At 33.9% G+C, this 21,571-nt stretch overlaps 1 protein-coding gene and 1 long non-coding RNA gene across 2 annotated transcripts in view; both read left to right on the top strand.

Moving 5' to 3' along the window:
* LOC137214404 (uncharacterized) overlaps positions 1-12,499 on the top strand; it is a 31,904-nt gene extending 19,405 nt beyond the window's left edge. The window contains exon 2 of the long non-coding RNA XR_010938892.1: positions 8,049-12,499. This is a non-coding gene — a long non-coding RNA (uncharacterized lncRNA). The remainder of the gene's footprint in view (positions 1-8,048) is intronic.
* The window catches only part of ITFG1 (integrin alpha FG-GAP repeat containing 1), a 236,755-nt gene that overhangs the window by 102,045 nt on the left and 113,139 nt on the right, over positions 1-21,571 (top strand). Inside the window, exons 9-10 of the mRNA XM_067718121.1 lie at positions 13,535-13,629; positions 15,860-16,032. Of these exons, the coding sequence (XP_067574222.1) occupies positions 13,535-13,629; positions 15,860-16,032 (268 nt within the window). The remainder of the gene's footprint in view (positions 1-13,534; positions 13,630-15,859; positions 16,033-21,571) is intronic.

The raw sequence follows: 21,571 nt of genomic DNA, 5'->3' as shown, positions 1-21,571 counted from the left end.
CGTCGCTCATCCAGCCTATGGACCAGGGAGTTAATAGCAACTTTCAAGAAATACTATTTATGTCACACTTTTAGTCAGGCAGTAAAGGCGAGTGATAAATCAGGAACAACCTTGTGACAGTTTTGGAAGGACTGTAACATCTACAAGGCCATAAAAAACACTGACTTTTCTTGGCATGAGGTTAAGGCCATCACCATGAATGGACTTTGGAAGAACCTTTGCCGGCAGTTTATTCACGATTTTTGTGCATTTGAGAAGGTGGATGAGGAGTCCAAAGAGGTCTTCAGCAACTTAGTGAACGTCAGCAAGAAGCTGGAGCTAGATCTGCGAGAGGACAACTTCCCTGAACTCCTTGCTGTGCAACACAAGAAGCTTACTAATGAAGACCTGATAGAATTGGAGGCTCAGAGAAAGGACGAAGAGAGACAAGAGGAAGAAGAAGTAACTGAAGAACTGACGAGATTCACGACGGAGGTAACAGCAAGGGGATTTTCTTCACTTGAGGAGGCCCTGTTAGTTTTTGAGGCACAGGACCTGAATGCAGAACGGTACACAATAGTTGTGCAGCCATTTAGAATGCAATCCAGTGCTACCATGTCATCTGTGAGGAGAAAAAAGAGCTACTACTCAGACATCACTGGATCGTTTTTTCAAGAGGGTAGATCGAATTGAATCCAGCATGGAACCAGAACCTGTGCCATCAACATCAGGTGTGACTGAAATTGCAGCTTGCCCTCCATCTCCTATTGCTGACGATCCTTCAGCTCTCCTATCTCCCACCTCCTCTCCCTCCTCCAGTCAGTAACTCTTCTTGCCTGTTCACTTGATGCCAGCCTCTGTGTGCTAGCTGTTGTACTGTGCTACTGTACTTTTCAAGGTACTGTACTGTAAGATTAAAAATGTTTTCTTTGTTTTTCTGTTTCTTTGTTTTTTATGTTATTATTGTGTGAAAATTACTATAAACTTATTACAGTACAGTACTATTTAACTGATTGTGTTAGTTGGGTACCTAGGCTAACTTTGTTGGGCTTATACAGTCGTGCTCTCAGACGGAACTCATTCGTATGTAGGGGACTTACTATAATAAATACTGGTGTGTAATTATTTTCCCTTTTTGTCTTTATCTGACTTTCGTATCAGGATAATGTTGGCCTCATAGAATGAATTATAAAGTGTTCTCTCATCTTCTGTTTTCTGAAAGAGTTTGAGAATATGGTGCTAATTCTTCTTTAAATACTAATTTAAATCCAGAGAAGCTATCTGCTTGGATTTCTTAGTTGTGAAATTTTTGATTAATGATTCAATCTTTTTACTCGTTATAGATCTGTTGAGATTTTCTACCTCTTCTTGAGTCAGATTGGTAATTTGTGTGTTTCTAAGAATTTGTCCATTTCATCTAGATTATCTGATTTCTTGGCATTACAGTTTTTTAAACTATTCTCTTATACTGCTTTTTATTTCTTTAAAGGCAGCAATTATGTACCCACTTTCATTCCTGATGTTAGTGATTTGCATCTTTGCTCTTTTTCCTTTTTCAGTCTAGCTACAGGTTTGTAAATTCTTTTGATGTTTTCAAAATAGCAACTTTTAGTTTTATTGATTCTCTTTTCTATCCTCTCTTTTCTTTATCTACACTATAGTTATTACTATTTTCTTTCTTTTTCTTGCTTTAGGTTTAGTTCACTTTTTTTCTAATTCATCAAGGTATATACTTAATTCATTGATTTCAGATCTTTCTTACTTTTTAATGTAGGCATTAAATTTACAGCTATTTCAAGCGATTAAAAGCCATGGAGGAACCTTAAATGCATATTACTAAGTGAAAGAAGCCAATCAGAAAAGGCTACATATTGTACAGTTCCAATTATATGGCATTCTGGAAAAGGCAAAACTATAGGAGACAGTAAAAAAGATCAGTGATTGCCAGGATTGGGGGATGGAGGGATGAATCGGCAGAGCACCAAGGATTATTAGGACAGTGAAAATACGCTGTATGATATCATAATGATGGCTACATGTCATTATACATTTGTCGAAACTCATAGAATGTACACCAAGACTGAACCCTAATGTAAACTATGGGCTTTGGGTAATTATGGTGTGTAGGATCATCAAGTGTCACAAATGTACCACTCTAAAGGGAGATGTTGATAATGGGGGAGGCTATGAACGTGTGAGGGCAAGAGATATATTAACTATATCTTCCCCTCGATTTTGCTGTGAACCTGAAACTACTCTTTTTTAAAAAGTCTCAATTTAAACAAACAAATAAATAAATAATTTACAGATATAATTACCTCTGAGCCCTGCTTTCACTGTATCCCATAACTTTGAATACGTTGTCTTTTTATTTTCATTCATCTCATTAACTGTTTTCTAATTTCCCTTTTGGTTCTTCTTTGACCCATTAATTATTTGCAAGTATGTCATTTAATTTTCATGTATTTGTGAATATTTGTTTCATTCTGGTATTGAATTCTAGCTTCATTTCATTGCAGCCAGAGAATATACTATGTATGATTTCAGTTTTATTAAATTTATTGAGACTTGTTTTGTGGAATAACTTTTGATCTACCCTGGAGAATGTTCCATGTGCACCTGAGGGGAATGTACATTCTGCTGTTGTTGATCAGTGTTTTATACATGTCAATTAGGTCTAGTCGGCTTTTTAGTGTTGTTTAAGTACTCTATTTTCTTTTTAATCTTCTGTCTAGATGTTCTGCATTACAGAAAGTGGGGTATTGAAGTCTCCAACTATTATTGTAGAACTCTGTTTCTCCTTTCAGTTCTGTGAGTGATTGATTCATATACTTTGAGGCTCTGCTTTTTGGTGTATATATGCTTACATTTGTTATATCTTCTTGATGAATTGACCCTTTTGTCAATATATAATGTCCTTTTTTGTCTCTTGCCAGTTTTTTTTACTTAAAGTTTATTTTCTCTGATACTAAGGTGGCATCCCCAGCTCACTTTGGTTACTATTTGCATGGAATATCTTTTTCAGTTCTTTCACTTTCAACCTATTTGTGACTTTGGATCTACACCGTGTCTCTTGTAAATAGCTTATAAATAGACCTCTTTTTTTTTTAATCCATTCTGCCAGTCTCTGCCTTTTGATTGGAGAGTTTAATCCATGAAGAAATGTCCTCATTTCTTTCTTTTTTGTTAGTTGACTTGTAGTGAACTATTTTGCTTCCCTTCTCATATTCTTCTGCATATATTTTGTAGATTTTGTGTGTTTGTGTTACCATGGGGATTACATTTAAGAACCTAAGACTTCCCTGGAGGTCCATTGGTTAAGACTTTGCCTTCCAAAGCAGGGGGTGTGGGTTTGATCCCTGGTCAAGGAGTTAAGATCCCACATGCCTTGAAGCCAAAAAAACAAAAACATGAAACAGGAGCAATATTGTAACAAATTCAATAAAGACTTTAAAAGACTTAACCTCTTGGTACCTGTTTCTTCTTCTGTTAAATGGGGGAAATAGTATAGGATAATAACACAATAGGGGTTTTATGAAGTTTAAAGGAGATAATACAAGTATAAAACTTATAACAATGTTTTGAACATAGTAAACACTCAATTCTACCATTCAGAATGGCCGTTATCAAAAAATCTAGAAAGAGTAAATGCTGGAAAGAGTGTGGTAAAAAGGGAACCCCCCTGCACTGTTGGTGTGAATGTAAACTGATAGAACCACTATGGAGAACAGTATGGAGGTTTCTTAAAAAACTAAAAACAGAACTACCATATGACCCAGCAATCCCACTACTTGAGAATAATCTAATCCAACCTTCTCTTCACCCTCTTCCCAGCTTCTAAAAGTAAAATAAACAAGGCATTGCCACATAAGAATATTTAGGAGACATTTCTACCATCCTTTACCCACTGATGAGTGGGCTGATTTTGGCCTCTTCACCTGTTACCTCTTCACTCACTAAAACAGTTGGCTTTTACCTCTATCCACATAATAGAGCAGGAGGATCTCAGAACAGGAAGTTGAATAAATACATCATTAGTTTGCTTTATATCCTTAATTAGGAAAAGAATTATTAAAACATAGTAGTCAAAGAATCAGTATATTCAACAAAGCAGAAAAGCATCAGTAGATGGTATCCTGGAGACATTATTGAAACCTGATGGATATTTAGGTGCTAAAATTGACAATGAAAAATATTTTATCATTTCAAAAAGAACAGTTATTAGACTTGCAAGAGAAAAAGAAGTCATCATGAAAGTTCTATTTCATGACCAGCTACTCACAAAGCCTAAACCTATGTTAAAACAAATTCAGTTAACTTTCTATATCCTTGACCCCACCTCAAAATTTCCAGCATTACCAGGTCTGTTAGGAACCAGCAGCATCTTATTAAAGAACTACAATATTTCCGTTCTGATCATGTTCATATTCCTTCACAATATGTGTTTCTTACCACTGAGTTCTGTTAAGGCCCTGGCACTCTGTAGACTCGTCTTTAATCACCTAAGTATATTAATATATATTTATATGAGCGTAACTTGAAAGTCAACCTGGATGCTATTTAAAATCTGAAGAAAAATAAGCAAACTTATATATGTATTCATAAATCTGCAGTTTATGTTATTTAAAAATGAATATTTTGAAGAAAGGAAATTTGTACCTTCCAGATGATAAGGTGACATGTTCTTCTTTTCCTGTGTGTGTATATGTGTGTTTTATAGCACCTGTTTCTTATTGTCACAGTTTGGTTCATGAGCATTGAAAAAAAAAAGAAATCAAACATTTCCATGCATGCCCCCTATTTTTTTATACTATTCATCATTTATTTTAAAAGTCTGAATTTTATTTCCCCAAAGAATCTAATCTGGCTGCTGTAATGTAATCGTTTTTATATCATATTCAATGTATTTCTGTGCCAATAATGTCTCTTACATTAAGGATGTGTTCTTCGGGAAAATATTAAGTGATATACTTCATATACTGTAAGTCCCCTACATACGAACGAGTTCCATTCTAAGAAGACATTATTGATAAGTCTAATATGTTCGTAAGTCCAACAAAGTTAGCCTAGGTACCCAACTAACACAATCGGCTATATACTACTGTACTGTAATAGGTTTATAATACTTTTCACACCAATAATTATATAAAAACAAACAAAAAATAAACATTTTTAATCTTACAGTACAGTACCTTGAAAAGTACAGTAGTACAGTACAACAGCTGGCGTACAGGGGCTGGCATTGAGTGAACAGGCAAGAAGAGTTACTGACTGGAGGAGGGAGAGGAGCTGGGAGATGGTAGAGCTGAAGGATCCTCAGCAAAAGGAGACAGACGGCAAGCTGCAATTTCACCCACGCCTGACATTGATAGAATACATGTTCGCATCTTTGAAAGTTCACAATTTGAAGGTTCATGTAGGGGACTTACTGTATTATAGTGGAAGTGAACAGGAAATTTTTTTTTAGTATGTGTATTTCCAATTTTATATTAATGAATAACAAAAAATATAGAATATATGAATACATTTTCTGTCATATGCCTCGCATGTCTCTTGACAAATGTAATGGAAAAGCTGTTACTTCTACCTACATTCTGGGTCCATTTTGGCAAGAAATGCAGTTTTAGAAACTCTGTATAGATATCTTTCAGCATTGGGTCCCATATTTTAAAAGTTAAAGAAAGCCTTGAATTCTGTTTAGAACCTTCTGCCATTAATTAGTTGTGTGACTTGTAATATTTATATCTTGTGTATGCTATAGCCATCCATGAGTAAATTTTCCAGATGGTGGAAGGAGTCATTTTGACTTATTCCCCATTTGAGCTGTCATGATGTGTTCTACTCTATAATTCAGAAATCACTGATTTATTTTTATTATTGAACTCAGAGTTCCAGGTTATAGATCAAAATATTTAGCCATCTACTTACAGTTTTTTTCCACCATCTGTGGAGTAACACTCGTCAAATCCTAAATTATTGCTTTCATTTTTCATGATCAAATGTTTCAGTGTTTCCTGCTGGAAGCATTACAGTGAGTCCTGGAAGTGAGCACTCTGAAGAAAAAGCCCTCTATTCTTCTGGGAGTTATGCTTTTTTACTCTCTTGCCCACCTACCCACACAGAGTATACCACTGTCCTAAGTACACACAGCATACCACAAGTGATAGAAGGAGTATATAGGGATAATATACTCCTTTATGATTGTTTACTGCTGTGTCATTTTCCCCAGGTTATTTCCCCCACATTTCATTCTCACAATGACCCCTTTCTGTGGCCAAATTATGTTCCTATTGATCATTTTACAGATAAAGATAAATAATATAAGAGAAATTGAGTTTCTTTTCTGAAAATGATAGATCATTCAGTAAGTGGTGTGAGACAACTGGATATATCCATCTGTTAAAAAGTCATAACTCACATCATAAGCTAAAATAAATTCCAGGTGAATCTAAGACTTCAAAGTAAAAGTAATGTCCCAAAGTACTGTGAATTGGAAAAGCCTTACTAAGTTGTTAGCAATACCTAGAAGCTGTAAAGGAAAGTGTTAGTAAATCACAGACAAAATAATAATTTTCTTAATGTTAAAAGGATTCCTACAAATTAGCAGCAGGACAAAAAAAAAGACCAACAAAGAGTGTTCTGCCCATGTTCTCTTCCAGGAGTTTTTTGGTTTCAGGTCTTACATTTAGGTCTTTAATCCATTTTGAGTTTGTTTTTATAAATGGTGTGAGGAAATATTCTAATCTTGTTCTTTTATATATAGCTGTCCAGTTTTCCCATTACCACTTACTGGAGAGACTTTTTTTTTCCATTGTATATTCTTACATCCTTTGTCGTAGGTTAATTGACCATAGATAGGTGGGTTTATTTCTGGGTTCTCTATTCTGTTCCATTTATCTGTGTGTCTTTTTATTGTGCACTATCATGCTATTTTGATTACTGTAGCTTTATAGTATAGTCTGAAGTCAGGGAGCATGATGCCTCCACCTTTCTTCTTTTTTCTCAAGATTGCTTTGGTAATTCAGGGTCTTTTGTGGTTCCATATGAATTTTAGGATTATTTGTTCTAGTTCTGTGAAAAATGTCATGGGTATTTTGATAGGGATTGTGTTAACTCTGTAGATTGCTTTGGGTAGTATGGATATCTTAATATTAATTCTTCCAGTCTAAGTGCATGAGGCGTGATAGGGATATGGAATTAAGAGACACAAACTACTATGTGTAAAATAATTAATCAACAAAGATATATTGTACAGCACAGGAAAATAGAGCCTTTTTTTGGCAATAACTTTAAATGGAGTAAAATCTATAAAAATACTCAATCACTGTTGTACACCTGAAATTAATATAATATTGTAAATCCACTATGCTTCAATTTTAAAAAGACAAACACCATAATTAGTAAGAAAACTAAAACCACAATGAAATACCATTTTCATTAATCAGAGTGGCAAAAATCAAAATATTTGACAATTTGCTTATTGGTGCAACCTTTCTGGCAAAGTTTTTCAAAGTGTGGTCCAAAGTATGGATCCCAAGGGGTGGGGAGAGGTTTTCTTGCAACTCTTTCAGGGGGTCCACAAGATCAAAATTACCTTCATAAGAACACTGAGATATTATTTGCCTTTTTCACCCTGTTGACTGATGATGATATGAAAGCAGTGGTGTGTAAAGCTGCTGCCATTTGGCACAAATCAAAACAGTGGCACCAAACTTTATTACCATTCATTGTATTCTTCACCACCATATACTCACAGTATTAAAATAAAGAAGGAAGAGAAAGAAAAAGAAAATAAGAAAAATAGTTTCTCTTAAGAGTGTTTATTGATGAAGCAAAAAATATTAATTTTATTTGATCTCAACCCTTGACTACACACCTTTTTAATACTGTCAGGAAACAAGACGTATGCATAAAACACTTCTGCACAGAGTATGGTGGTCGTCTTAATGAAAAACACTGGTGTGATTGAGTTGCAAACTGAACTAACTCCTTTTTTTTTTTTTCATGTAATACCATTTTCACCATTTTTTGCTTGAAAAACAACTGACAGACAAACTATGGTTTTTCAGACTTGGGGATTTGGTAGCCATTTTCTCTACAATGAACAAAGTGAGCTTGAGACTTCAAGAAAACAACTGATGGGAAGGTGCCAATGATAAAATTTGATCTTTCAAGCAAAAATTGGAATTTGGGAAAACTTTTTATCTGCTACCATGAGCTGACAGCTTTTCAGTACCTAAAGACTTTTTTGATGAGATTGGTGGTGATATTAACGAATCTGAATTTTTTATATTGTGTAATGAAATGTTTCAGCATTTGCAAAATCTACATAACTCAATGAAACACTGTCTTCTAAATGTTTGATGTGTGATTTTACAAAGTTATACATTGGTTAAACACCCATTCAAAGTGCAAGATGGACTACTGGATTTTAATTAACAGAGTAAGAAATGTTCATTGAAACAGGTTTAGATTCTTCATTGCAAGAAATTTTTAAGAAATTGTCACTTGTTGAGTTTTGATCGTAGCATTGAAGAATATTAGAGTTATCTGAAAAGGCTGTTAAAATACTTCCTCCAACTACATATTTTCATATTTGTCAACCAAAACAACAGATTGAATACAAAAGCAGTATGAAAATCCAGGTTTTCTCTGCTAGGCCAGATAATCCCATTCTTCTCACAAAATGTCTTTGTTTTGGAAAACAGTTATTTTTCATGAAAATATTAGTTATGTTTATATGTGATATATTTATGGTTTGTATTTTCACTTAAATATATAAATATTTCTTAGTCTTAATTTCAAGTTAATACCCATAGAAATACCCACAGATATTACCCACATAAACAAAGCTTATTGGGGTCCTCAGTCTTTAAGAGTATAAAGGATTCTTGAGACTAGTTTGAAAACTGCTCCTCTATGGAGATTAAAATAAAAATTTTAATTACATACAATCATTGAATCAGTAATTTCCATTTTAGGAATTTATACTATAATCTCTCAAATATGAGATATTATATGTGCAAAGTTATTCATTGTTGGATTTTTTTGATTACCAGAAGATTGGAAACAACTCAGTGTTTGTACATCAGTAGAGAATTGGCTATATTGAGATATACCCATAAAATGTAAATGTATACTATATATGAGGCAGATATAAATTTATCACTGTGGAATGCTCTCAAAGATATATTAAATCAAAAGTTGAAGGTACCAAAAAGTGTAGTGTACACTACAATTGTACAGAATTGTATATAGTATATGTGTATGCATAGCCTGTGTGGTGAAGGATACACAAGAAAAACTGCTATGGTGGTTGCCACTGTGGAGGGGAGCTGGGGACAAGAGTAGGAAAAAGACATTTCTGAAAACCTGAATACTTCTCGAGCAGTCCTAAAAAATACAGAAGTACCTGTTCCCCAAATCCTAATATTTTAAAAATATTTTTCAGTATTTTTTTCCCCAAAAGTACATGTCTAATTACTTATTAGGAGTTAAGCCATGTTAAAAATCTAAATCTAACTGATCTTAGTCCTACCTTCTTACCATTACATTAAAATCTCCATACACTCTCATGGAGTGGCAAGACGTTCACCAAAAACAATTATTTTATGTAGTAGTACTTGTTTCGCTGCCATAATGAGTTGACCTGCCCAAGAGGTACAAAAATTTGCAAAAGGTGACTTGGATTCAGTCTCAAGAGGCTGGAGCAAGATACATACTGAGTCCTAAATGAATAGTAGAATTTGATTAGCAAAAGAAGTTTGTCGTTAATGGAGGTGCATGATTAAGACAGAAATAGGGTACGTGTAGCACCCCCTGGTGTCAGTGGAAGACCAGCGTTTCAACCAGAGGGATTATGAAAATATGCATTGCTGTGCCCTACCCTTAGAGGTTCTGATTCATTAGATCTGGACAGAGGCATAAGAATCGACATTTCTAACAAGTTCCCCAGTGATGCTGAGGCTGTGGGACTGGGAACCACACTTTGAGAATCACTGCATTAGAGAAGTTGTGGTTTACAGAGTTGATGGGTAATCTGGGGCCAGAACAATGAGCTGTAATTTGCTTAAGCCATACCACAGGTCATTTAATTTCATGAGACTGAAAATGTTATGAATGTTTAAGAGGAAACATAATATAAATGTGACCCTTTCTCTTGTATATCTTCTTCTTTGTCCTCTGCTTAATTAAAAACAAAAATTATTATACCAAAATTCATTATAATCCATTTTTATGAAGACTTTACTTTAGTGTTCTCTTGATTTTAAAATTAAAATTTTTCAGAAAATCAGTTTGACTCATTAAATCTATCTCATTAAAATTATCTGTTTTAGAAGAGAATTTCTTTTGAAATTTGGCTAAGGTTAACATCAGATGGAAATTAACATGTGTTTAGTGTGTACTTTAGTCTCTACTGGTCCGCCATTCAAAAGGCCAAATTTTATACTGCATTTTATGAAATGAGTTAATCAAAATGCCATTCCTTCTGTCACAGTTTCTGTTGAGGCTTTGAGAAGGAATTTTAGCCTTTAAGAAAACTCTAGATATATAATGGGCTGAAGTTCTGAGGAGAAGGCAGTCCGTAGTTAATAATTCCTGGGACTTCTTTAAGGAATGTGTGCCAAGTTCACAGACTGGTACCTCTGTCAGCATGACATTCCTCTTAGTCTCATTGTTTTTCAGAGAATTTGCTTATTACTAGTTCCTAGCCTTGTGCCTCTGCCTCATGTGAAACTGATTTTTCTGAAACTACTTCCTTCTGTAGGTATAATAACTTATTGGAAAAGTAAAAGATTCCTGTAGTCCGAGGTTAAAAAAAAAAAAAAAGATACGCAGATTGTAAAAGGCTATGAAAATATTCTAGGGACTTCCCTGGTGGCACAGTGGTTAAGATTCCACCTGCCAATGCAGGGGACCACCGGTTCGAGCCCTGGTCCGGGAAGATCCCACATGCCACAGAGCAACTAAGCCTGTGCGCCACAACTGCTCATCCTGCTCTCTAGAGCCCATGAGCCACAACTACTGAGGCTGCAAGCCACAACGACTGAGCCTGCGTGCCACAACTACTGAAGCCCATGCGCCTAGAGCCCGTGCTCCACAACAAGAGAAGCCACCGCAATGAGAAGCCTGCACACCGCTACTAAGAGTAGCCCCAATCACTGCAACTAGAGAAAGCCCGCGCACAGCAACGAAGACCAATGCAGCCAAAAATAAAGAAAAATAAATAAATAAATAAATTTATTTAAAAGAAAAAACCTATAAAAATTTTTTTTAGAAAAAGAAAATATTCTAGATTAAAGAAGGCTAAAAATAACGACTACATGTAATTCCTACTCCTAGACTGGATCCTGTGTTAGAGGGGCAAAAATGCTACAAATGACATTATTACGTCAATGGACGAAATTAGAATATAGTACAATAGATAAAAGTATCTGTGTGAATTGATAGTTGTACTGTGGTTAAGAGAATATCTCTATTCCTAGGAAATACACACTCAAGTATTTAGGGGTAAAGGGCTATAATGTATATAATTATGGTTCAGAAAAAAACTGATTTCACAGATCAAATAAATGGGGTAAAATGTTAATAGGTCAATCTGGTTAAAGTGTTTACAGGAATTCTTTTACTATGTTTATTATTGCAATTTTAAGTTTATTTACAAATAAAAAGTTTTTTTTTAAAACATGCAGAAAAGTGTAACATGTAAGATTTAAAAGTTTGTTGCCTTTAAGAGAGAAAATTTCCTTTGCGTGTGAAGTGGGGCTCTCAGAAAGCTTTTCTGCCACTTACCCTAAACATCAAAAAAATAGCACTTAGAGTCAGCACAGGGAGCACATTCTCTGATAGAGTTCTAGATTTCTGTGACCATATCTATAAAATATTACTGATAATTCCTACTAAAAGGCATGATTATGATGTTGTGACGTGAGTTAGTTATATGTTTAACAGAAGGTTATTTGCCAGCATTAAGTATCAGCCAAGTCATGGTCAAAATAATTGTGGGAAATAGGAAACTACTCGGAAGAAAAATAAACTAGGAGAAAAGAAAAGTGTACATCAAAATCTAATCTGAGTATTTTGCCATTGGGGTAAAAATGAAGGGCAGAGACTTAGTAGTTGCTCTTCTGATTAGTCCCACATTAATTGCAGTAAAATGGTTTGGCTTTTAATGAAGTCTATGATATTACTAGAGTCTGTTTATATATCACATTTTGCATTTAATTCTCTCTTGGCTAGCTCCTTTTTTTTTTTTTTAAGCTATGATATATGTTTATGCCCTTGGAAAGCCTTCTCCTTTCCAAGTATTCCTGCCTAGAGTTGCTGTTTCTCTCTCTCTCAACTTTTCACAGTAGTCCAAATGTGTATACTGTCATATTACATGTATTCTCTGTACTCTCCATTATTAATTCAACTATTTTATTTAATGTTATACTCCTCTAAGCGTTCGTCATCACAAAGAATATTAACCATGAGGATCATAAGTAATTAAACTATGAAATTAAATGAAAGAAATTCATTTTTCACTGTGCTGTGCCTTTTACTTTTCCATGCTGAGGTCACCTTCCATTGGCTAGATTTTCATCCCACACAGCCTGAAATTTTTTTTTTCTTTGTGCATACATTATTGGAGACTTGATAGGCTTGTTATAGTTATATATCTCTCTTAATATTTAAACCTATGCAAGGATGGACTTTTTTTATTGGTAAACCTTATATATCCTTCCAAGTGAAGGTACTACCTCAGGCACATATTAAATGATAACATTAAGCCATTGCAAATAAATCAGTGATTAAAGCAACACAAAATTAGGCCCTAAATTTAAAAGCTTCATGACTACTCCATTGTGTGAATGTCCCCATAGAGATTTAGCTCTGGGACATCAAAATCTGTAAACTTCATCAGGTAGGGAACAGTAGATAGGAAGGAGCACTAGAGGAAATGACTCCAAGTTCATCAGTAACCTCATCTCTAGAAGTCTTTGCAGAACATTGTGCAGCTGTTTAAAAACCAGTCAGTTGGAAATGACGTCTGTATTCCCTTCATTTGCCTCTTTATTGATAAAAATGTATTGGTGCTTTTTAGAATCTAAGTTGCTGAAAGCTTTATAACTCTTGAATTGACGTTTATGCTGTGTAAAAGAGACTTAAAAGTATGTGTAAAGATAAATTATCTGTAAAGACATTTAAAATAAGCCACATAATAATGGGTTACTATTGCATGCTTATTTTTCTCCTGTGGCAGTGATGATAATTATGTAAATAGGTCAAAAGCTACATTTTTTCAATTGATAATTTTAACATCAAAGCCTGAAATGAGGAGTTTTTCCACCATTGGATAAATATTTAACCACAGAAGAGTGAGCAATTTAAAACAAGACATGGTCCAGGTAATAGACAGTAAGGGCCAGAATATTTTTTTTAATTGAATCACATTCACTCCAAAGCCATGCATCAGATTCCTCAGTTTATCTAGATTGATGCAGAGTTTAAACAAATAGGAAATTTAATCTGTCATACAAGAACACTATTTTGTGTCCGTTTCTTTTGGCAGATGGAGATGGAAACATGGATCACTTATTGCCAGGCTGTGAAGATAAAAACTGCCAGAAAAGTACCATTTACTTAGCAAGATCCAGAACAAAGCAGGTATATCTACTTGTTTCTTAATGTAAATAGAGTTATGTTCTTGGAAAAAAATTTCAGAGGTTAGAAGAAGTATCTGAAGAATCAGAAAAGAGAAAAACCAAAAATAAATTTACTTCCTTATTTTAACTTAATGTAATGCATTTAAATCTATTTTTATTGGTTTATTGAGAGAAAAAAGTAGTGGCATAATCATTTCTGGTTAAGAAAACCCACTCTTGATCCTGTAATTAAATGATCTGTTAGCCTTTTATATGCTGGGAATATGGTAAGACACACTATAGCTATAATAAAGGGTTATGTAGAAGAACATCATACCTATTTTCAAGGCTAATCTTGTTTCTATTTGTGATATCTAAATCTGTTTCATTCTCTCGTGCCGACTTTATACCTGTAGCTTGTAGATAAATAATTTAGAATCTGTTAATCACAGCAGAGGATTAATGTGGGAATGATAAGTTATGACATTGAGATTTTTTCCATATTGACAGTACCTGAATGGAAACCAGTAATATAGTAGTAGAATTAATGAGTTATATTTTCTGTTTGGGGGTAATAAATGATAGAATTACATTTTGATTTTTTTAGCCCTTATGGGTAGGAAGTATCACTTTTTATACTAAGACACTAAAGAAAACAAATCTTCCTCCAGTCAGCATTCTAAAAGCATTTAACTCTTACACCCATAACCTTTATTACCTTGAACTTTTTTAAAGTTTTGAATCATTGAAAATATTAGGTCAAGTCACACTTCATCGTTGGTTCATAGCTGTAAGTAAACCTAGTAATTATTAGCCTGTCTTCAAGTGACAGACTACTGTAAGAATATTTTCAAATTACACAGTTCTCTCTGGGCAGATAAATGTCACAGTTCTTTTTTGACTGTTAAGAACGTCACATTAATGAAAAATATTTTACTTCTTAGACCTTAATACATTTACCTTAACAGAAATACTTTATCCTCATTAATAAACTATCAACCTCTTCAGAAACTTGTGAAAACTTGGCATTTTGTGAAATTTCTCATCCTCTTCCAAAACAAGACCAGCAGTTTTTTTCAGAGTCACATGAAACATTAAAACATTTTGATGCTATATAATACTCTTTTGCTTTAAGAAAGATTGAAAAATTTATTAAAGATGCAGACCAGTTTTTTAAAACGGCTCGTTTTCTGTAAATTTGTCTTTGTAGTTAAGCCACTTTTTTTGCTTTTTCCTTGGCAAACTATGCTTTCTTTGGATAACATAGAAAATGTTTGGGATATCCTATGTTCTAAACCTTTTTCAAGAGGCCACTTTTTATGTAGTCTGGCTTAGAGCTATATATATGAGTCACCTGCTTATAAGGACAAAAACATCTGTAGGCATGTTTGGCCTCCTGTCATTTCAAGCCAGCTGCACCTGCTTCTGTTTGGACATCTCCAGATTATGTGCCAGTATCCATGCTCTTAGCTAATTATGGGCACATCTATAATTTTAATGTGATGATTTCCACTCTTCAGATTTTTAGTTTGCATTAGGTTATTAAAAGTAAAGATTGGGGCATTCACAAGAAAAAGGGATTCCAAAAGCTCATTTTGAAATGATCCTATTCTCTGTGTTCTTGTTATAATCAATATAGAGATAAAGAATTTATTTAAAATGTAGCTTCCAGCTGTTTTGGTGACAGAGCTCATTCTCTGGGGCAGGCAGAGCTTGTCAGGGCTAGTATTGTTTGGTAAGCCTCAGAGCTGCTTGGCTCTGAGAATGATAACTAAAGTCATCATCATGTATAGGAGGCAAAGCAAGAGAACAAGGGAGACTGTCATGTTCTAATTCTTCCTGAGCTGGTCCTCCGAAAGGACATCAGTATTACATGATATTGTAATTTTTTAAATATTCATTTGAGGTTGTATTTCCACTCAACACATTTTAAAATGGCAATTCAAGTATATGATTATCAGCATCAGTTCAATCCTAAGATTTTGTGGTTCTGTGAAAAACCTTCTAAGCCTCTGTGAGCTAGTTCAAAGAAAGATGACTAGTGATAAATTTTAAAGGAGATGATTTTTTTCCAAAGTGTAAGTTACCTGTTTATCAAAGTAAATTATAGTACCCTACCATTTTGTAGTGATAAAGAACTTAAATAAGGTGATGCTTACCTTGAGGACTTTTCGTGGATCATTTGTTTTACAAATGGTGAATTTTTTTCTAAAATGACTATAAAATCTGATTTTTTTTCTCTTAATCCACAGTGGGTTCCTGTCCTACAGGATTTTAGCAATAAGGGCACACTCTGGGGTTTTGTGCCATTTGTGCATGAACAACGACCAACTGAAATACCAATTCCAATTACCCTTCATATTGGAGACTACAACATGGATGGTTATCCAGATGCTCTTGCCATACTGAAGAATACATCTGGAAGGTATGGAAATTAAGTCAAATGAGAAATAGTTGTGAAATATTTTCACTGTGATACTTTGTAGCTGAATGACTCCTAAATATGGTACAGTTCCTTAAATAAGGAACACTGTGAGCTCTGAACTTCTCCCAACTGCTTAGAATACCTGTTCTTTTTCTGTTTTATAGAACAATAAAAGGCTTATTTTTCATTCAACAAAACTTGATCTTTAAAAGGTCAAAATTTTTATAAGTAAATGACTCAGTTACATTTTGAGTTTGAAGACCATGGAGGTTAAGAGTTGAGCCTAGGCTTCGCTCTCAGTCCAGCCACTTAGCACCTGTGTGACCTTGAGCAGATTACCTAAACTCCCCATCTGTAAACTGAGAGTAGTAACTGCACCTCTGTCTTGGAGTTGTAGTGGAAATTACATGAGGTAAAAATAAAAAATGAGACAATTAGCAAGATACTTAGCACATGCTGACTTTACTATCAGTGAATGTTGCCTTACTGTTGCTTGTTTTGTAATGGTGTTGAGAATTTCGACATGACAATTGATAATATTTGTAAATACAGAATTTCTGAGTATATTTATTGCATTATCAATGATTTTGAATGTTGTTGCTACTTTTTTTTCCTTAGGTAGAGGTACCAGTAGCTAAACGAATATAGTTAAATTCACAATTACCCTGATCTTGACAGATTCCATAAATATGACTCTTTCCAAATTTTAATGCTTTATTATATTCTTCATATTACAATTAGTTGTATTTCTTGCCCCTTATTCTTTCTTGCCTCGTACATCGTATCTATCCATAATTTTTCTTCTGAGCATTAATTCATTTGTTGGCTCCGGAATTAGTGATGATTCAGCTCCACATTTACTACCAGGCTCATGATGCAATATAACTTTCCTGGAAAAAGAATCACACTATTGTTGATTTTAACATCAAACAATGTTATCTAGAAATGTGATTTTTAGAAAACCACACATTGTTAGTGACTGTCCCTAAATATTTACAGAAATTATAAAATGTCTGTACTTAAACTTTTCTAAGGACCTTGATTTGAAATTATAATCACTCTGAGTTGTGTTTATAAAACTTTCTAGGGATATGAGCATCATGATCCTTAATAGAGAGTAGTATATACACTCATAACTTATGTGTATGAAACAGATCTTATGTAACGAAAAGAAACTTCTGAGTTGAATGTGATTTTTATTCCTTTTAAAGTGGCACGTAAAAACAAAGAAATGTAAAAATTGCTTTAATTTGAACAATTTACCCTATTCAAAAGAATAAGAAATTACATCTTAAATTCATTTAAGATGTGATTACTTATTCTTAGAAAAACATACAAACAATTTATAGTTTTGTCATAAAAGTTCTTTATCAACATATTCTTCTTCAAACCATCAAATATTTAACTTACCTTTACCATTCAGTAATAACAATGATATCAACAGCTAATTCAGCAGTGAACAAACACTGTGGCTCTATAGGAAACATAAGGTAAAAGACAGTCATAGACTCTTGATGCTTTTATAAAAGCAACTGTTTAAAACCCAGGGTTTCTTTTTTGTTCTTTTGGGATAGATGAGAATTGAAGGATAGATTTGAGTGCATTTCAGTGTTCATTAAATCACTAGATGAGAAATAGCCCTATACTTGAGAGATGTCTGTCTAGGAAAATTCAGCATAATATTTTCTTTGAAACATAGAAGAAGGAAAATAAGACATAGTGTACCTTATAATCCTTTTCTACTGTTCACTTTTGTTGAAAAGCATTTTATAATTTTTAACTGATTTCAAGACTGCTGTATTGCTAAGAAGTAGTACAGGGTTGCAGTTTATAATTTCAAGGGTTGCTACCTGGAGAATTCTGTCTCCTTTTTTCTTCAGGTTTTGAAAATCAGGTAGAGATTAACTACGCAGTTAAGAATAAAATCCACAGTATATGTTTCATGAAAAGAAGTTCTGAAACCGTGGCTTGTTAACTTGTGTTTTTTTGTTTTCAGAGGAGAGTTGCTATTTGGCTTTCTGTTTGTTTTTTATTTTATGGTAAAAGTCTAATTGTTGAAAGTTAACCTTTAGAATCATGTTACATGAAAAAGATCTCTATTAGTGACATTTATAGAGGCAGCAAGTGACTCTAAACAAAATAACATGGTCTGAGGTCAGCCATTTTACATCTGTGCCACCACTGACTGAAAGCCATGGTTTTTTCCCTTGGCTGTCCCATTACTACTCAGTTGCCCTGTGTTTACTGTCATCTTCTGTGTGTAGTCATGTTGTCTTAATTGTCTGAATTTTCATTTTTTTGAAAGAAGGCACACTTAGAATGACATTATTCCAATAGTGTGCTCTTAAGCTAATAATAATTCTGTTTTTAGAATTTTTTAATTTCATGTGTAAAATAACACTGAAAAGATATTTTATGTCCTAAGTCTTTAGTATAGAACTGAAAAACTTTTTTAAAAGGTACTGGAGGATAAATTATAACAAAGAATATTTGAGAACCATTTATCTAATTAAACTCTTATCCTTATGGATTTCTAATCACTATTATTTCTTAATTAGCCAGAGTTACTAGAAAAACTAGTACACAAAAATGAAAAGTTTAATTTTATTTTTGCCCAATATGTGGTATACTAGAAATTTTATTTTATGCATATGTTAGAAAAAACATTTCTCTAAATATTCCCCTAGAAATATTAATGTCATAGGTAAAATTAAATACTAATTTTGAGTAACTATTAGGTTTCTATAGGAAAATTTGATAAACCATATTTAAATTAATATTCTAAACCATATTGTGTGATTTTTTAAAATTCAAAACTAACATAGATTGTAATTTGCTCAGAATAAATGCATGTTTGTTTAACACTGGTACTGTAGTCTAGAAGTTGTGTTAATGATTTACTTATCATTTTGTCAAGCGCATACAGTGCATATTTATTCCTTATTTTTAGCATTTAACTGAAGATATGAGAGTGACTTTTAGTCTTTGTTCTATTGCATATTAATCAGAATGTTAATATATTTAAGAAAAGTTGTATTGTTATTAATAAATTGAAAGTGGATGAAATTGTAAGCAAAACCTCAGCTTCCAGCAGGGATTTATAGAGAATCCAAATCTAAAAGTACTAAAAGAAAAAAAAAAATTTAAACAAAGGGTTTTAGCAGCAAAGGAGCAGATTCTGAGTATCAGCTGTGAGAGCTCCCAAAATCTGTTAAATGGCAAGTAAATCAATAAATGGCCAAATGCAATATATTCCTTGTCAGTTAATGCCAGGAAGCAAAGGGCTTTAGTTTATAAAGTGATTATCATCATGCATATTGCTTCACAGTAATTTCTATGGGGTGGTATTATCTTTACTTTGTAAGTATGGAAACAGTCTCAGATAAGTCAGACTACTTGTCCAGGATCACACAGTTTCAGTCAGCACTCTAAGTTCACAGAATCTGAATCCTTTTTCTTTCCCTGTAAGAAAAAAATTTAGAAGGAAGTAGTATATAACCAAAAAAACACATTTTTAGCAGAGGTTAGAAATGATGATTTGGGCAGATAGTAAAAGTCTCTCTGACAAGAGAAAGAAGGAGCAAGCTAAGGACAAATGAATAAAGTCCATAAGTTTTCTGAGTCTTGCTGTCAGAGGAGATTGATTATATGCAAGCACGTGGCCTCTTATGTTAGTAATTTGGAAACCAGAGGTATAATTTGGATGTGTTGGTGGTATACATTCAGGCTACCAATATGAAACGATGGAAGAGGACCAGAAGCAAGTCGGGATCTGGAACTTTGTCAAAAAAGAATTACTGGGGACTTTTGCAGCTATTAGCTAATTACCCATTCAGTATAATTTGCATTTTCATCTTCACCCTCAGCTTTATAAAATAATTTAGGTTCACACTAATACCCTGAGTCACCAAGGGCGGGTTACATTATATTTCAGATGTTCTGCTTTAGTGGGCAAGGAGATTGATAGTACAGATGCCTGTATCCACTTGTACATTTCAAGCCACTGTTGTTTTTCATTTTTATTATGAACTGTAACAAAGGGTTTCATATCATTTTAAATTAGATCAAATATCTTACTAATTTTATGTTTTATACTTCAAATGATTCACCATAATCTTTTTTAAATGAAGTTAATCACCATCTTTTCCATGAATGTGAAAATACAACAGACTTCCTAATTTACAATAAAAGAAAAAACATTCCATGCCTATTCTGCCGGGGAATGTTTAGTGGTAGTTTGCAAAATACATCTTGGTAGGCTATGTCACATAATTTCCATCTGTTCAAATGTTACTAGGGAGAATAGCCTGTTTCTGACATTACAACCTACATCGCTAAGTCTTATGCTCTAAATCTTTAACTAATCCTTAGTTAATGAGTAATAACTCTGGGTAGGGAAGTTATCTGCATTCACAGCTTATTGAAGACTGAAGAATATTTTAATATTTTTGTTTAGGGTATTTTATAGAATTATACATAGGGTTAGAGTAAGGTTTTTGTAAAATGTTTGTTTTTCAAAATTAATAAGGGTACTGAATTCAAGAATCATATTCACATCACTTCTAGGTTTAATAAAATGTATTACTTCGTCCTAAGCAGATTATTATAAAGCCTCCAGAAGCTTTCAGTATGTAATTTTTTTTTTACATCTTTATTGGAGTATAATTGCTTTACAATGGTGTGTTAGTTTCTGCTTTATAGCAAAGTGAATCAGTTATACATATACATATGTTCCCGTATCTCTTCCCTCTTGCGTCTCCCTCCCTCCCACCCTCCCTATCCCACCCCTCCAGGCAGTCACAAAGCACCGAGCTGATATCCCTGTGCTATGTGGCTGCTTCCCACTAGCTATCTACCTTACGTTTGGTAGTGTATATATGTCCCTGCCTCTCTCTCGCTTTGTCACAGCTCACCCTTCCCCCTCCCCATATCCTCAAGTCCGTTCTCTAGTAGGTCTGTGTCTTTATTCCTGTCTTACCCCTAGGTTCTTCATGACATTTTTTTTTCTTAAATTCCATATATATGTGTTAGCATACGGTATTTGTCTCTCTCTTTCTGACTTACTTCACTCTGTATGACAGACTCTAGGTCTATCCACCTCATTACAAATAGCTCAATTTCGTTTCTTTTTATGGCTGAGTAATATTCCATTGTATATATGTGCCACATCTTTATCCATTCATACGATGATGGACACTTAGCTTGTTTCCATCTATGGGCTATTGTAAATAGAACTGCAATGAACATTTTGGTACATGACTCTTTTTGAATTATGGTTTTCTCAGGGTATATGCCCAGTAGTGGGATTGCTGGGTCATATGGTAGTTCTATTTTTAGTTTTTTAAGGAACCTCCATACTGTTCTCCATAGTGGCTGTATCAATTTACATTCCCACCAACAGTGCAAGAGGGTTCCCTTTTCTCCACACCCTCTCCAGCATTTATTGTTTCTAGATTTTTTGATGATGGCCATTTTGACTGGTGTGTGAGATGATATCTCATTGTAGTTTTGATTTGCATTTCTCCAAAGAAGATATACA

Source organism: Pseudorca crassidens, chromosome 20, assembly GCF_039906515.1.
Source record: "Pseudorca crassidens isolate mPseCra1 chromosome 20, mPseCra1.hap1, whole genome shotgun sequence".
Taxonomy (NCBI): domain Eukaryota; kingdom Metazoa; phylum Chordata; class Mammalia; order Artiodactyla; family Delphinidae; genus Pseudorca; species Pseudorca crassidens.
Note: the sequence above shows the minus strand (reverse complement) of the source record. Positions and strands in the feature narration are given on the sequence as shown.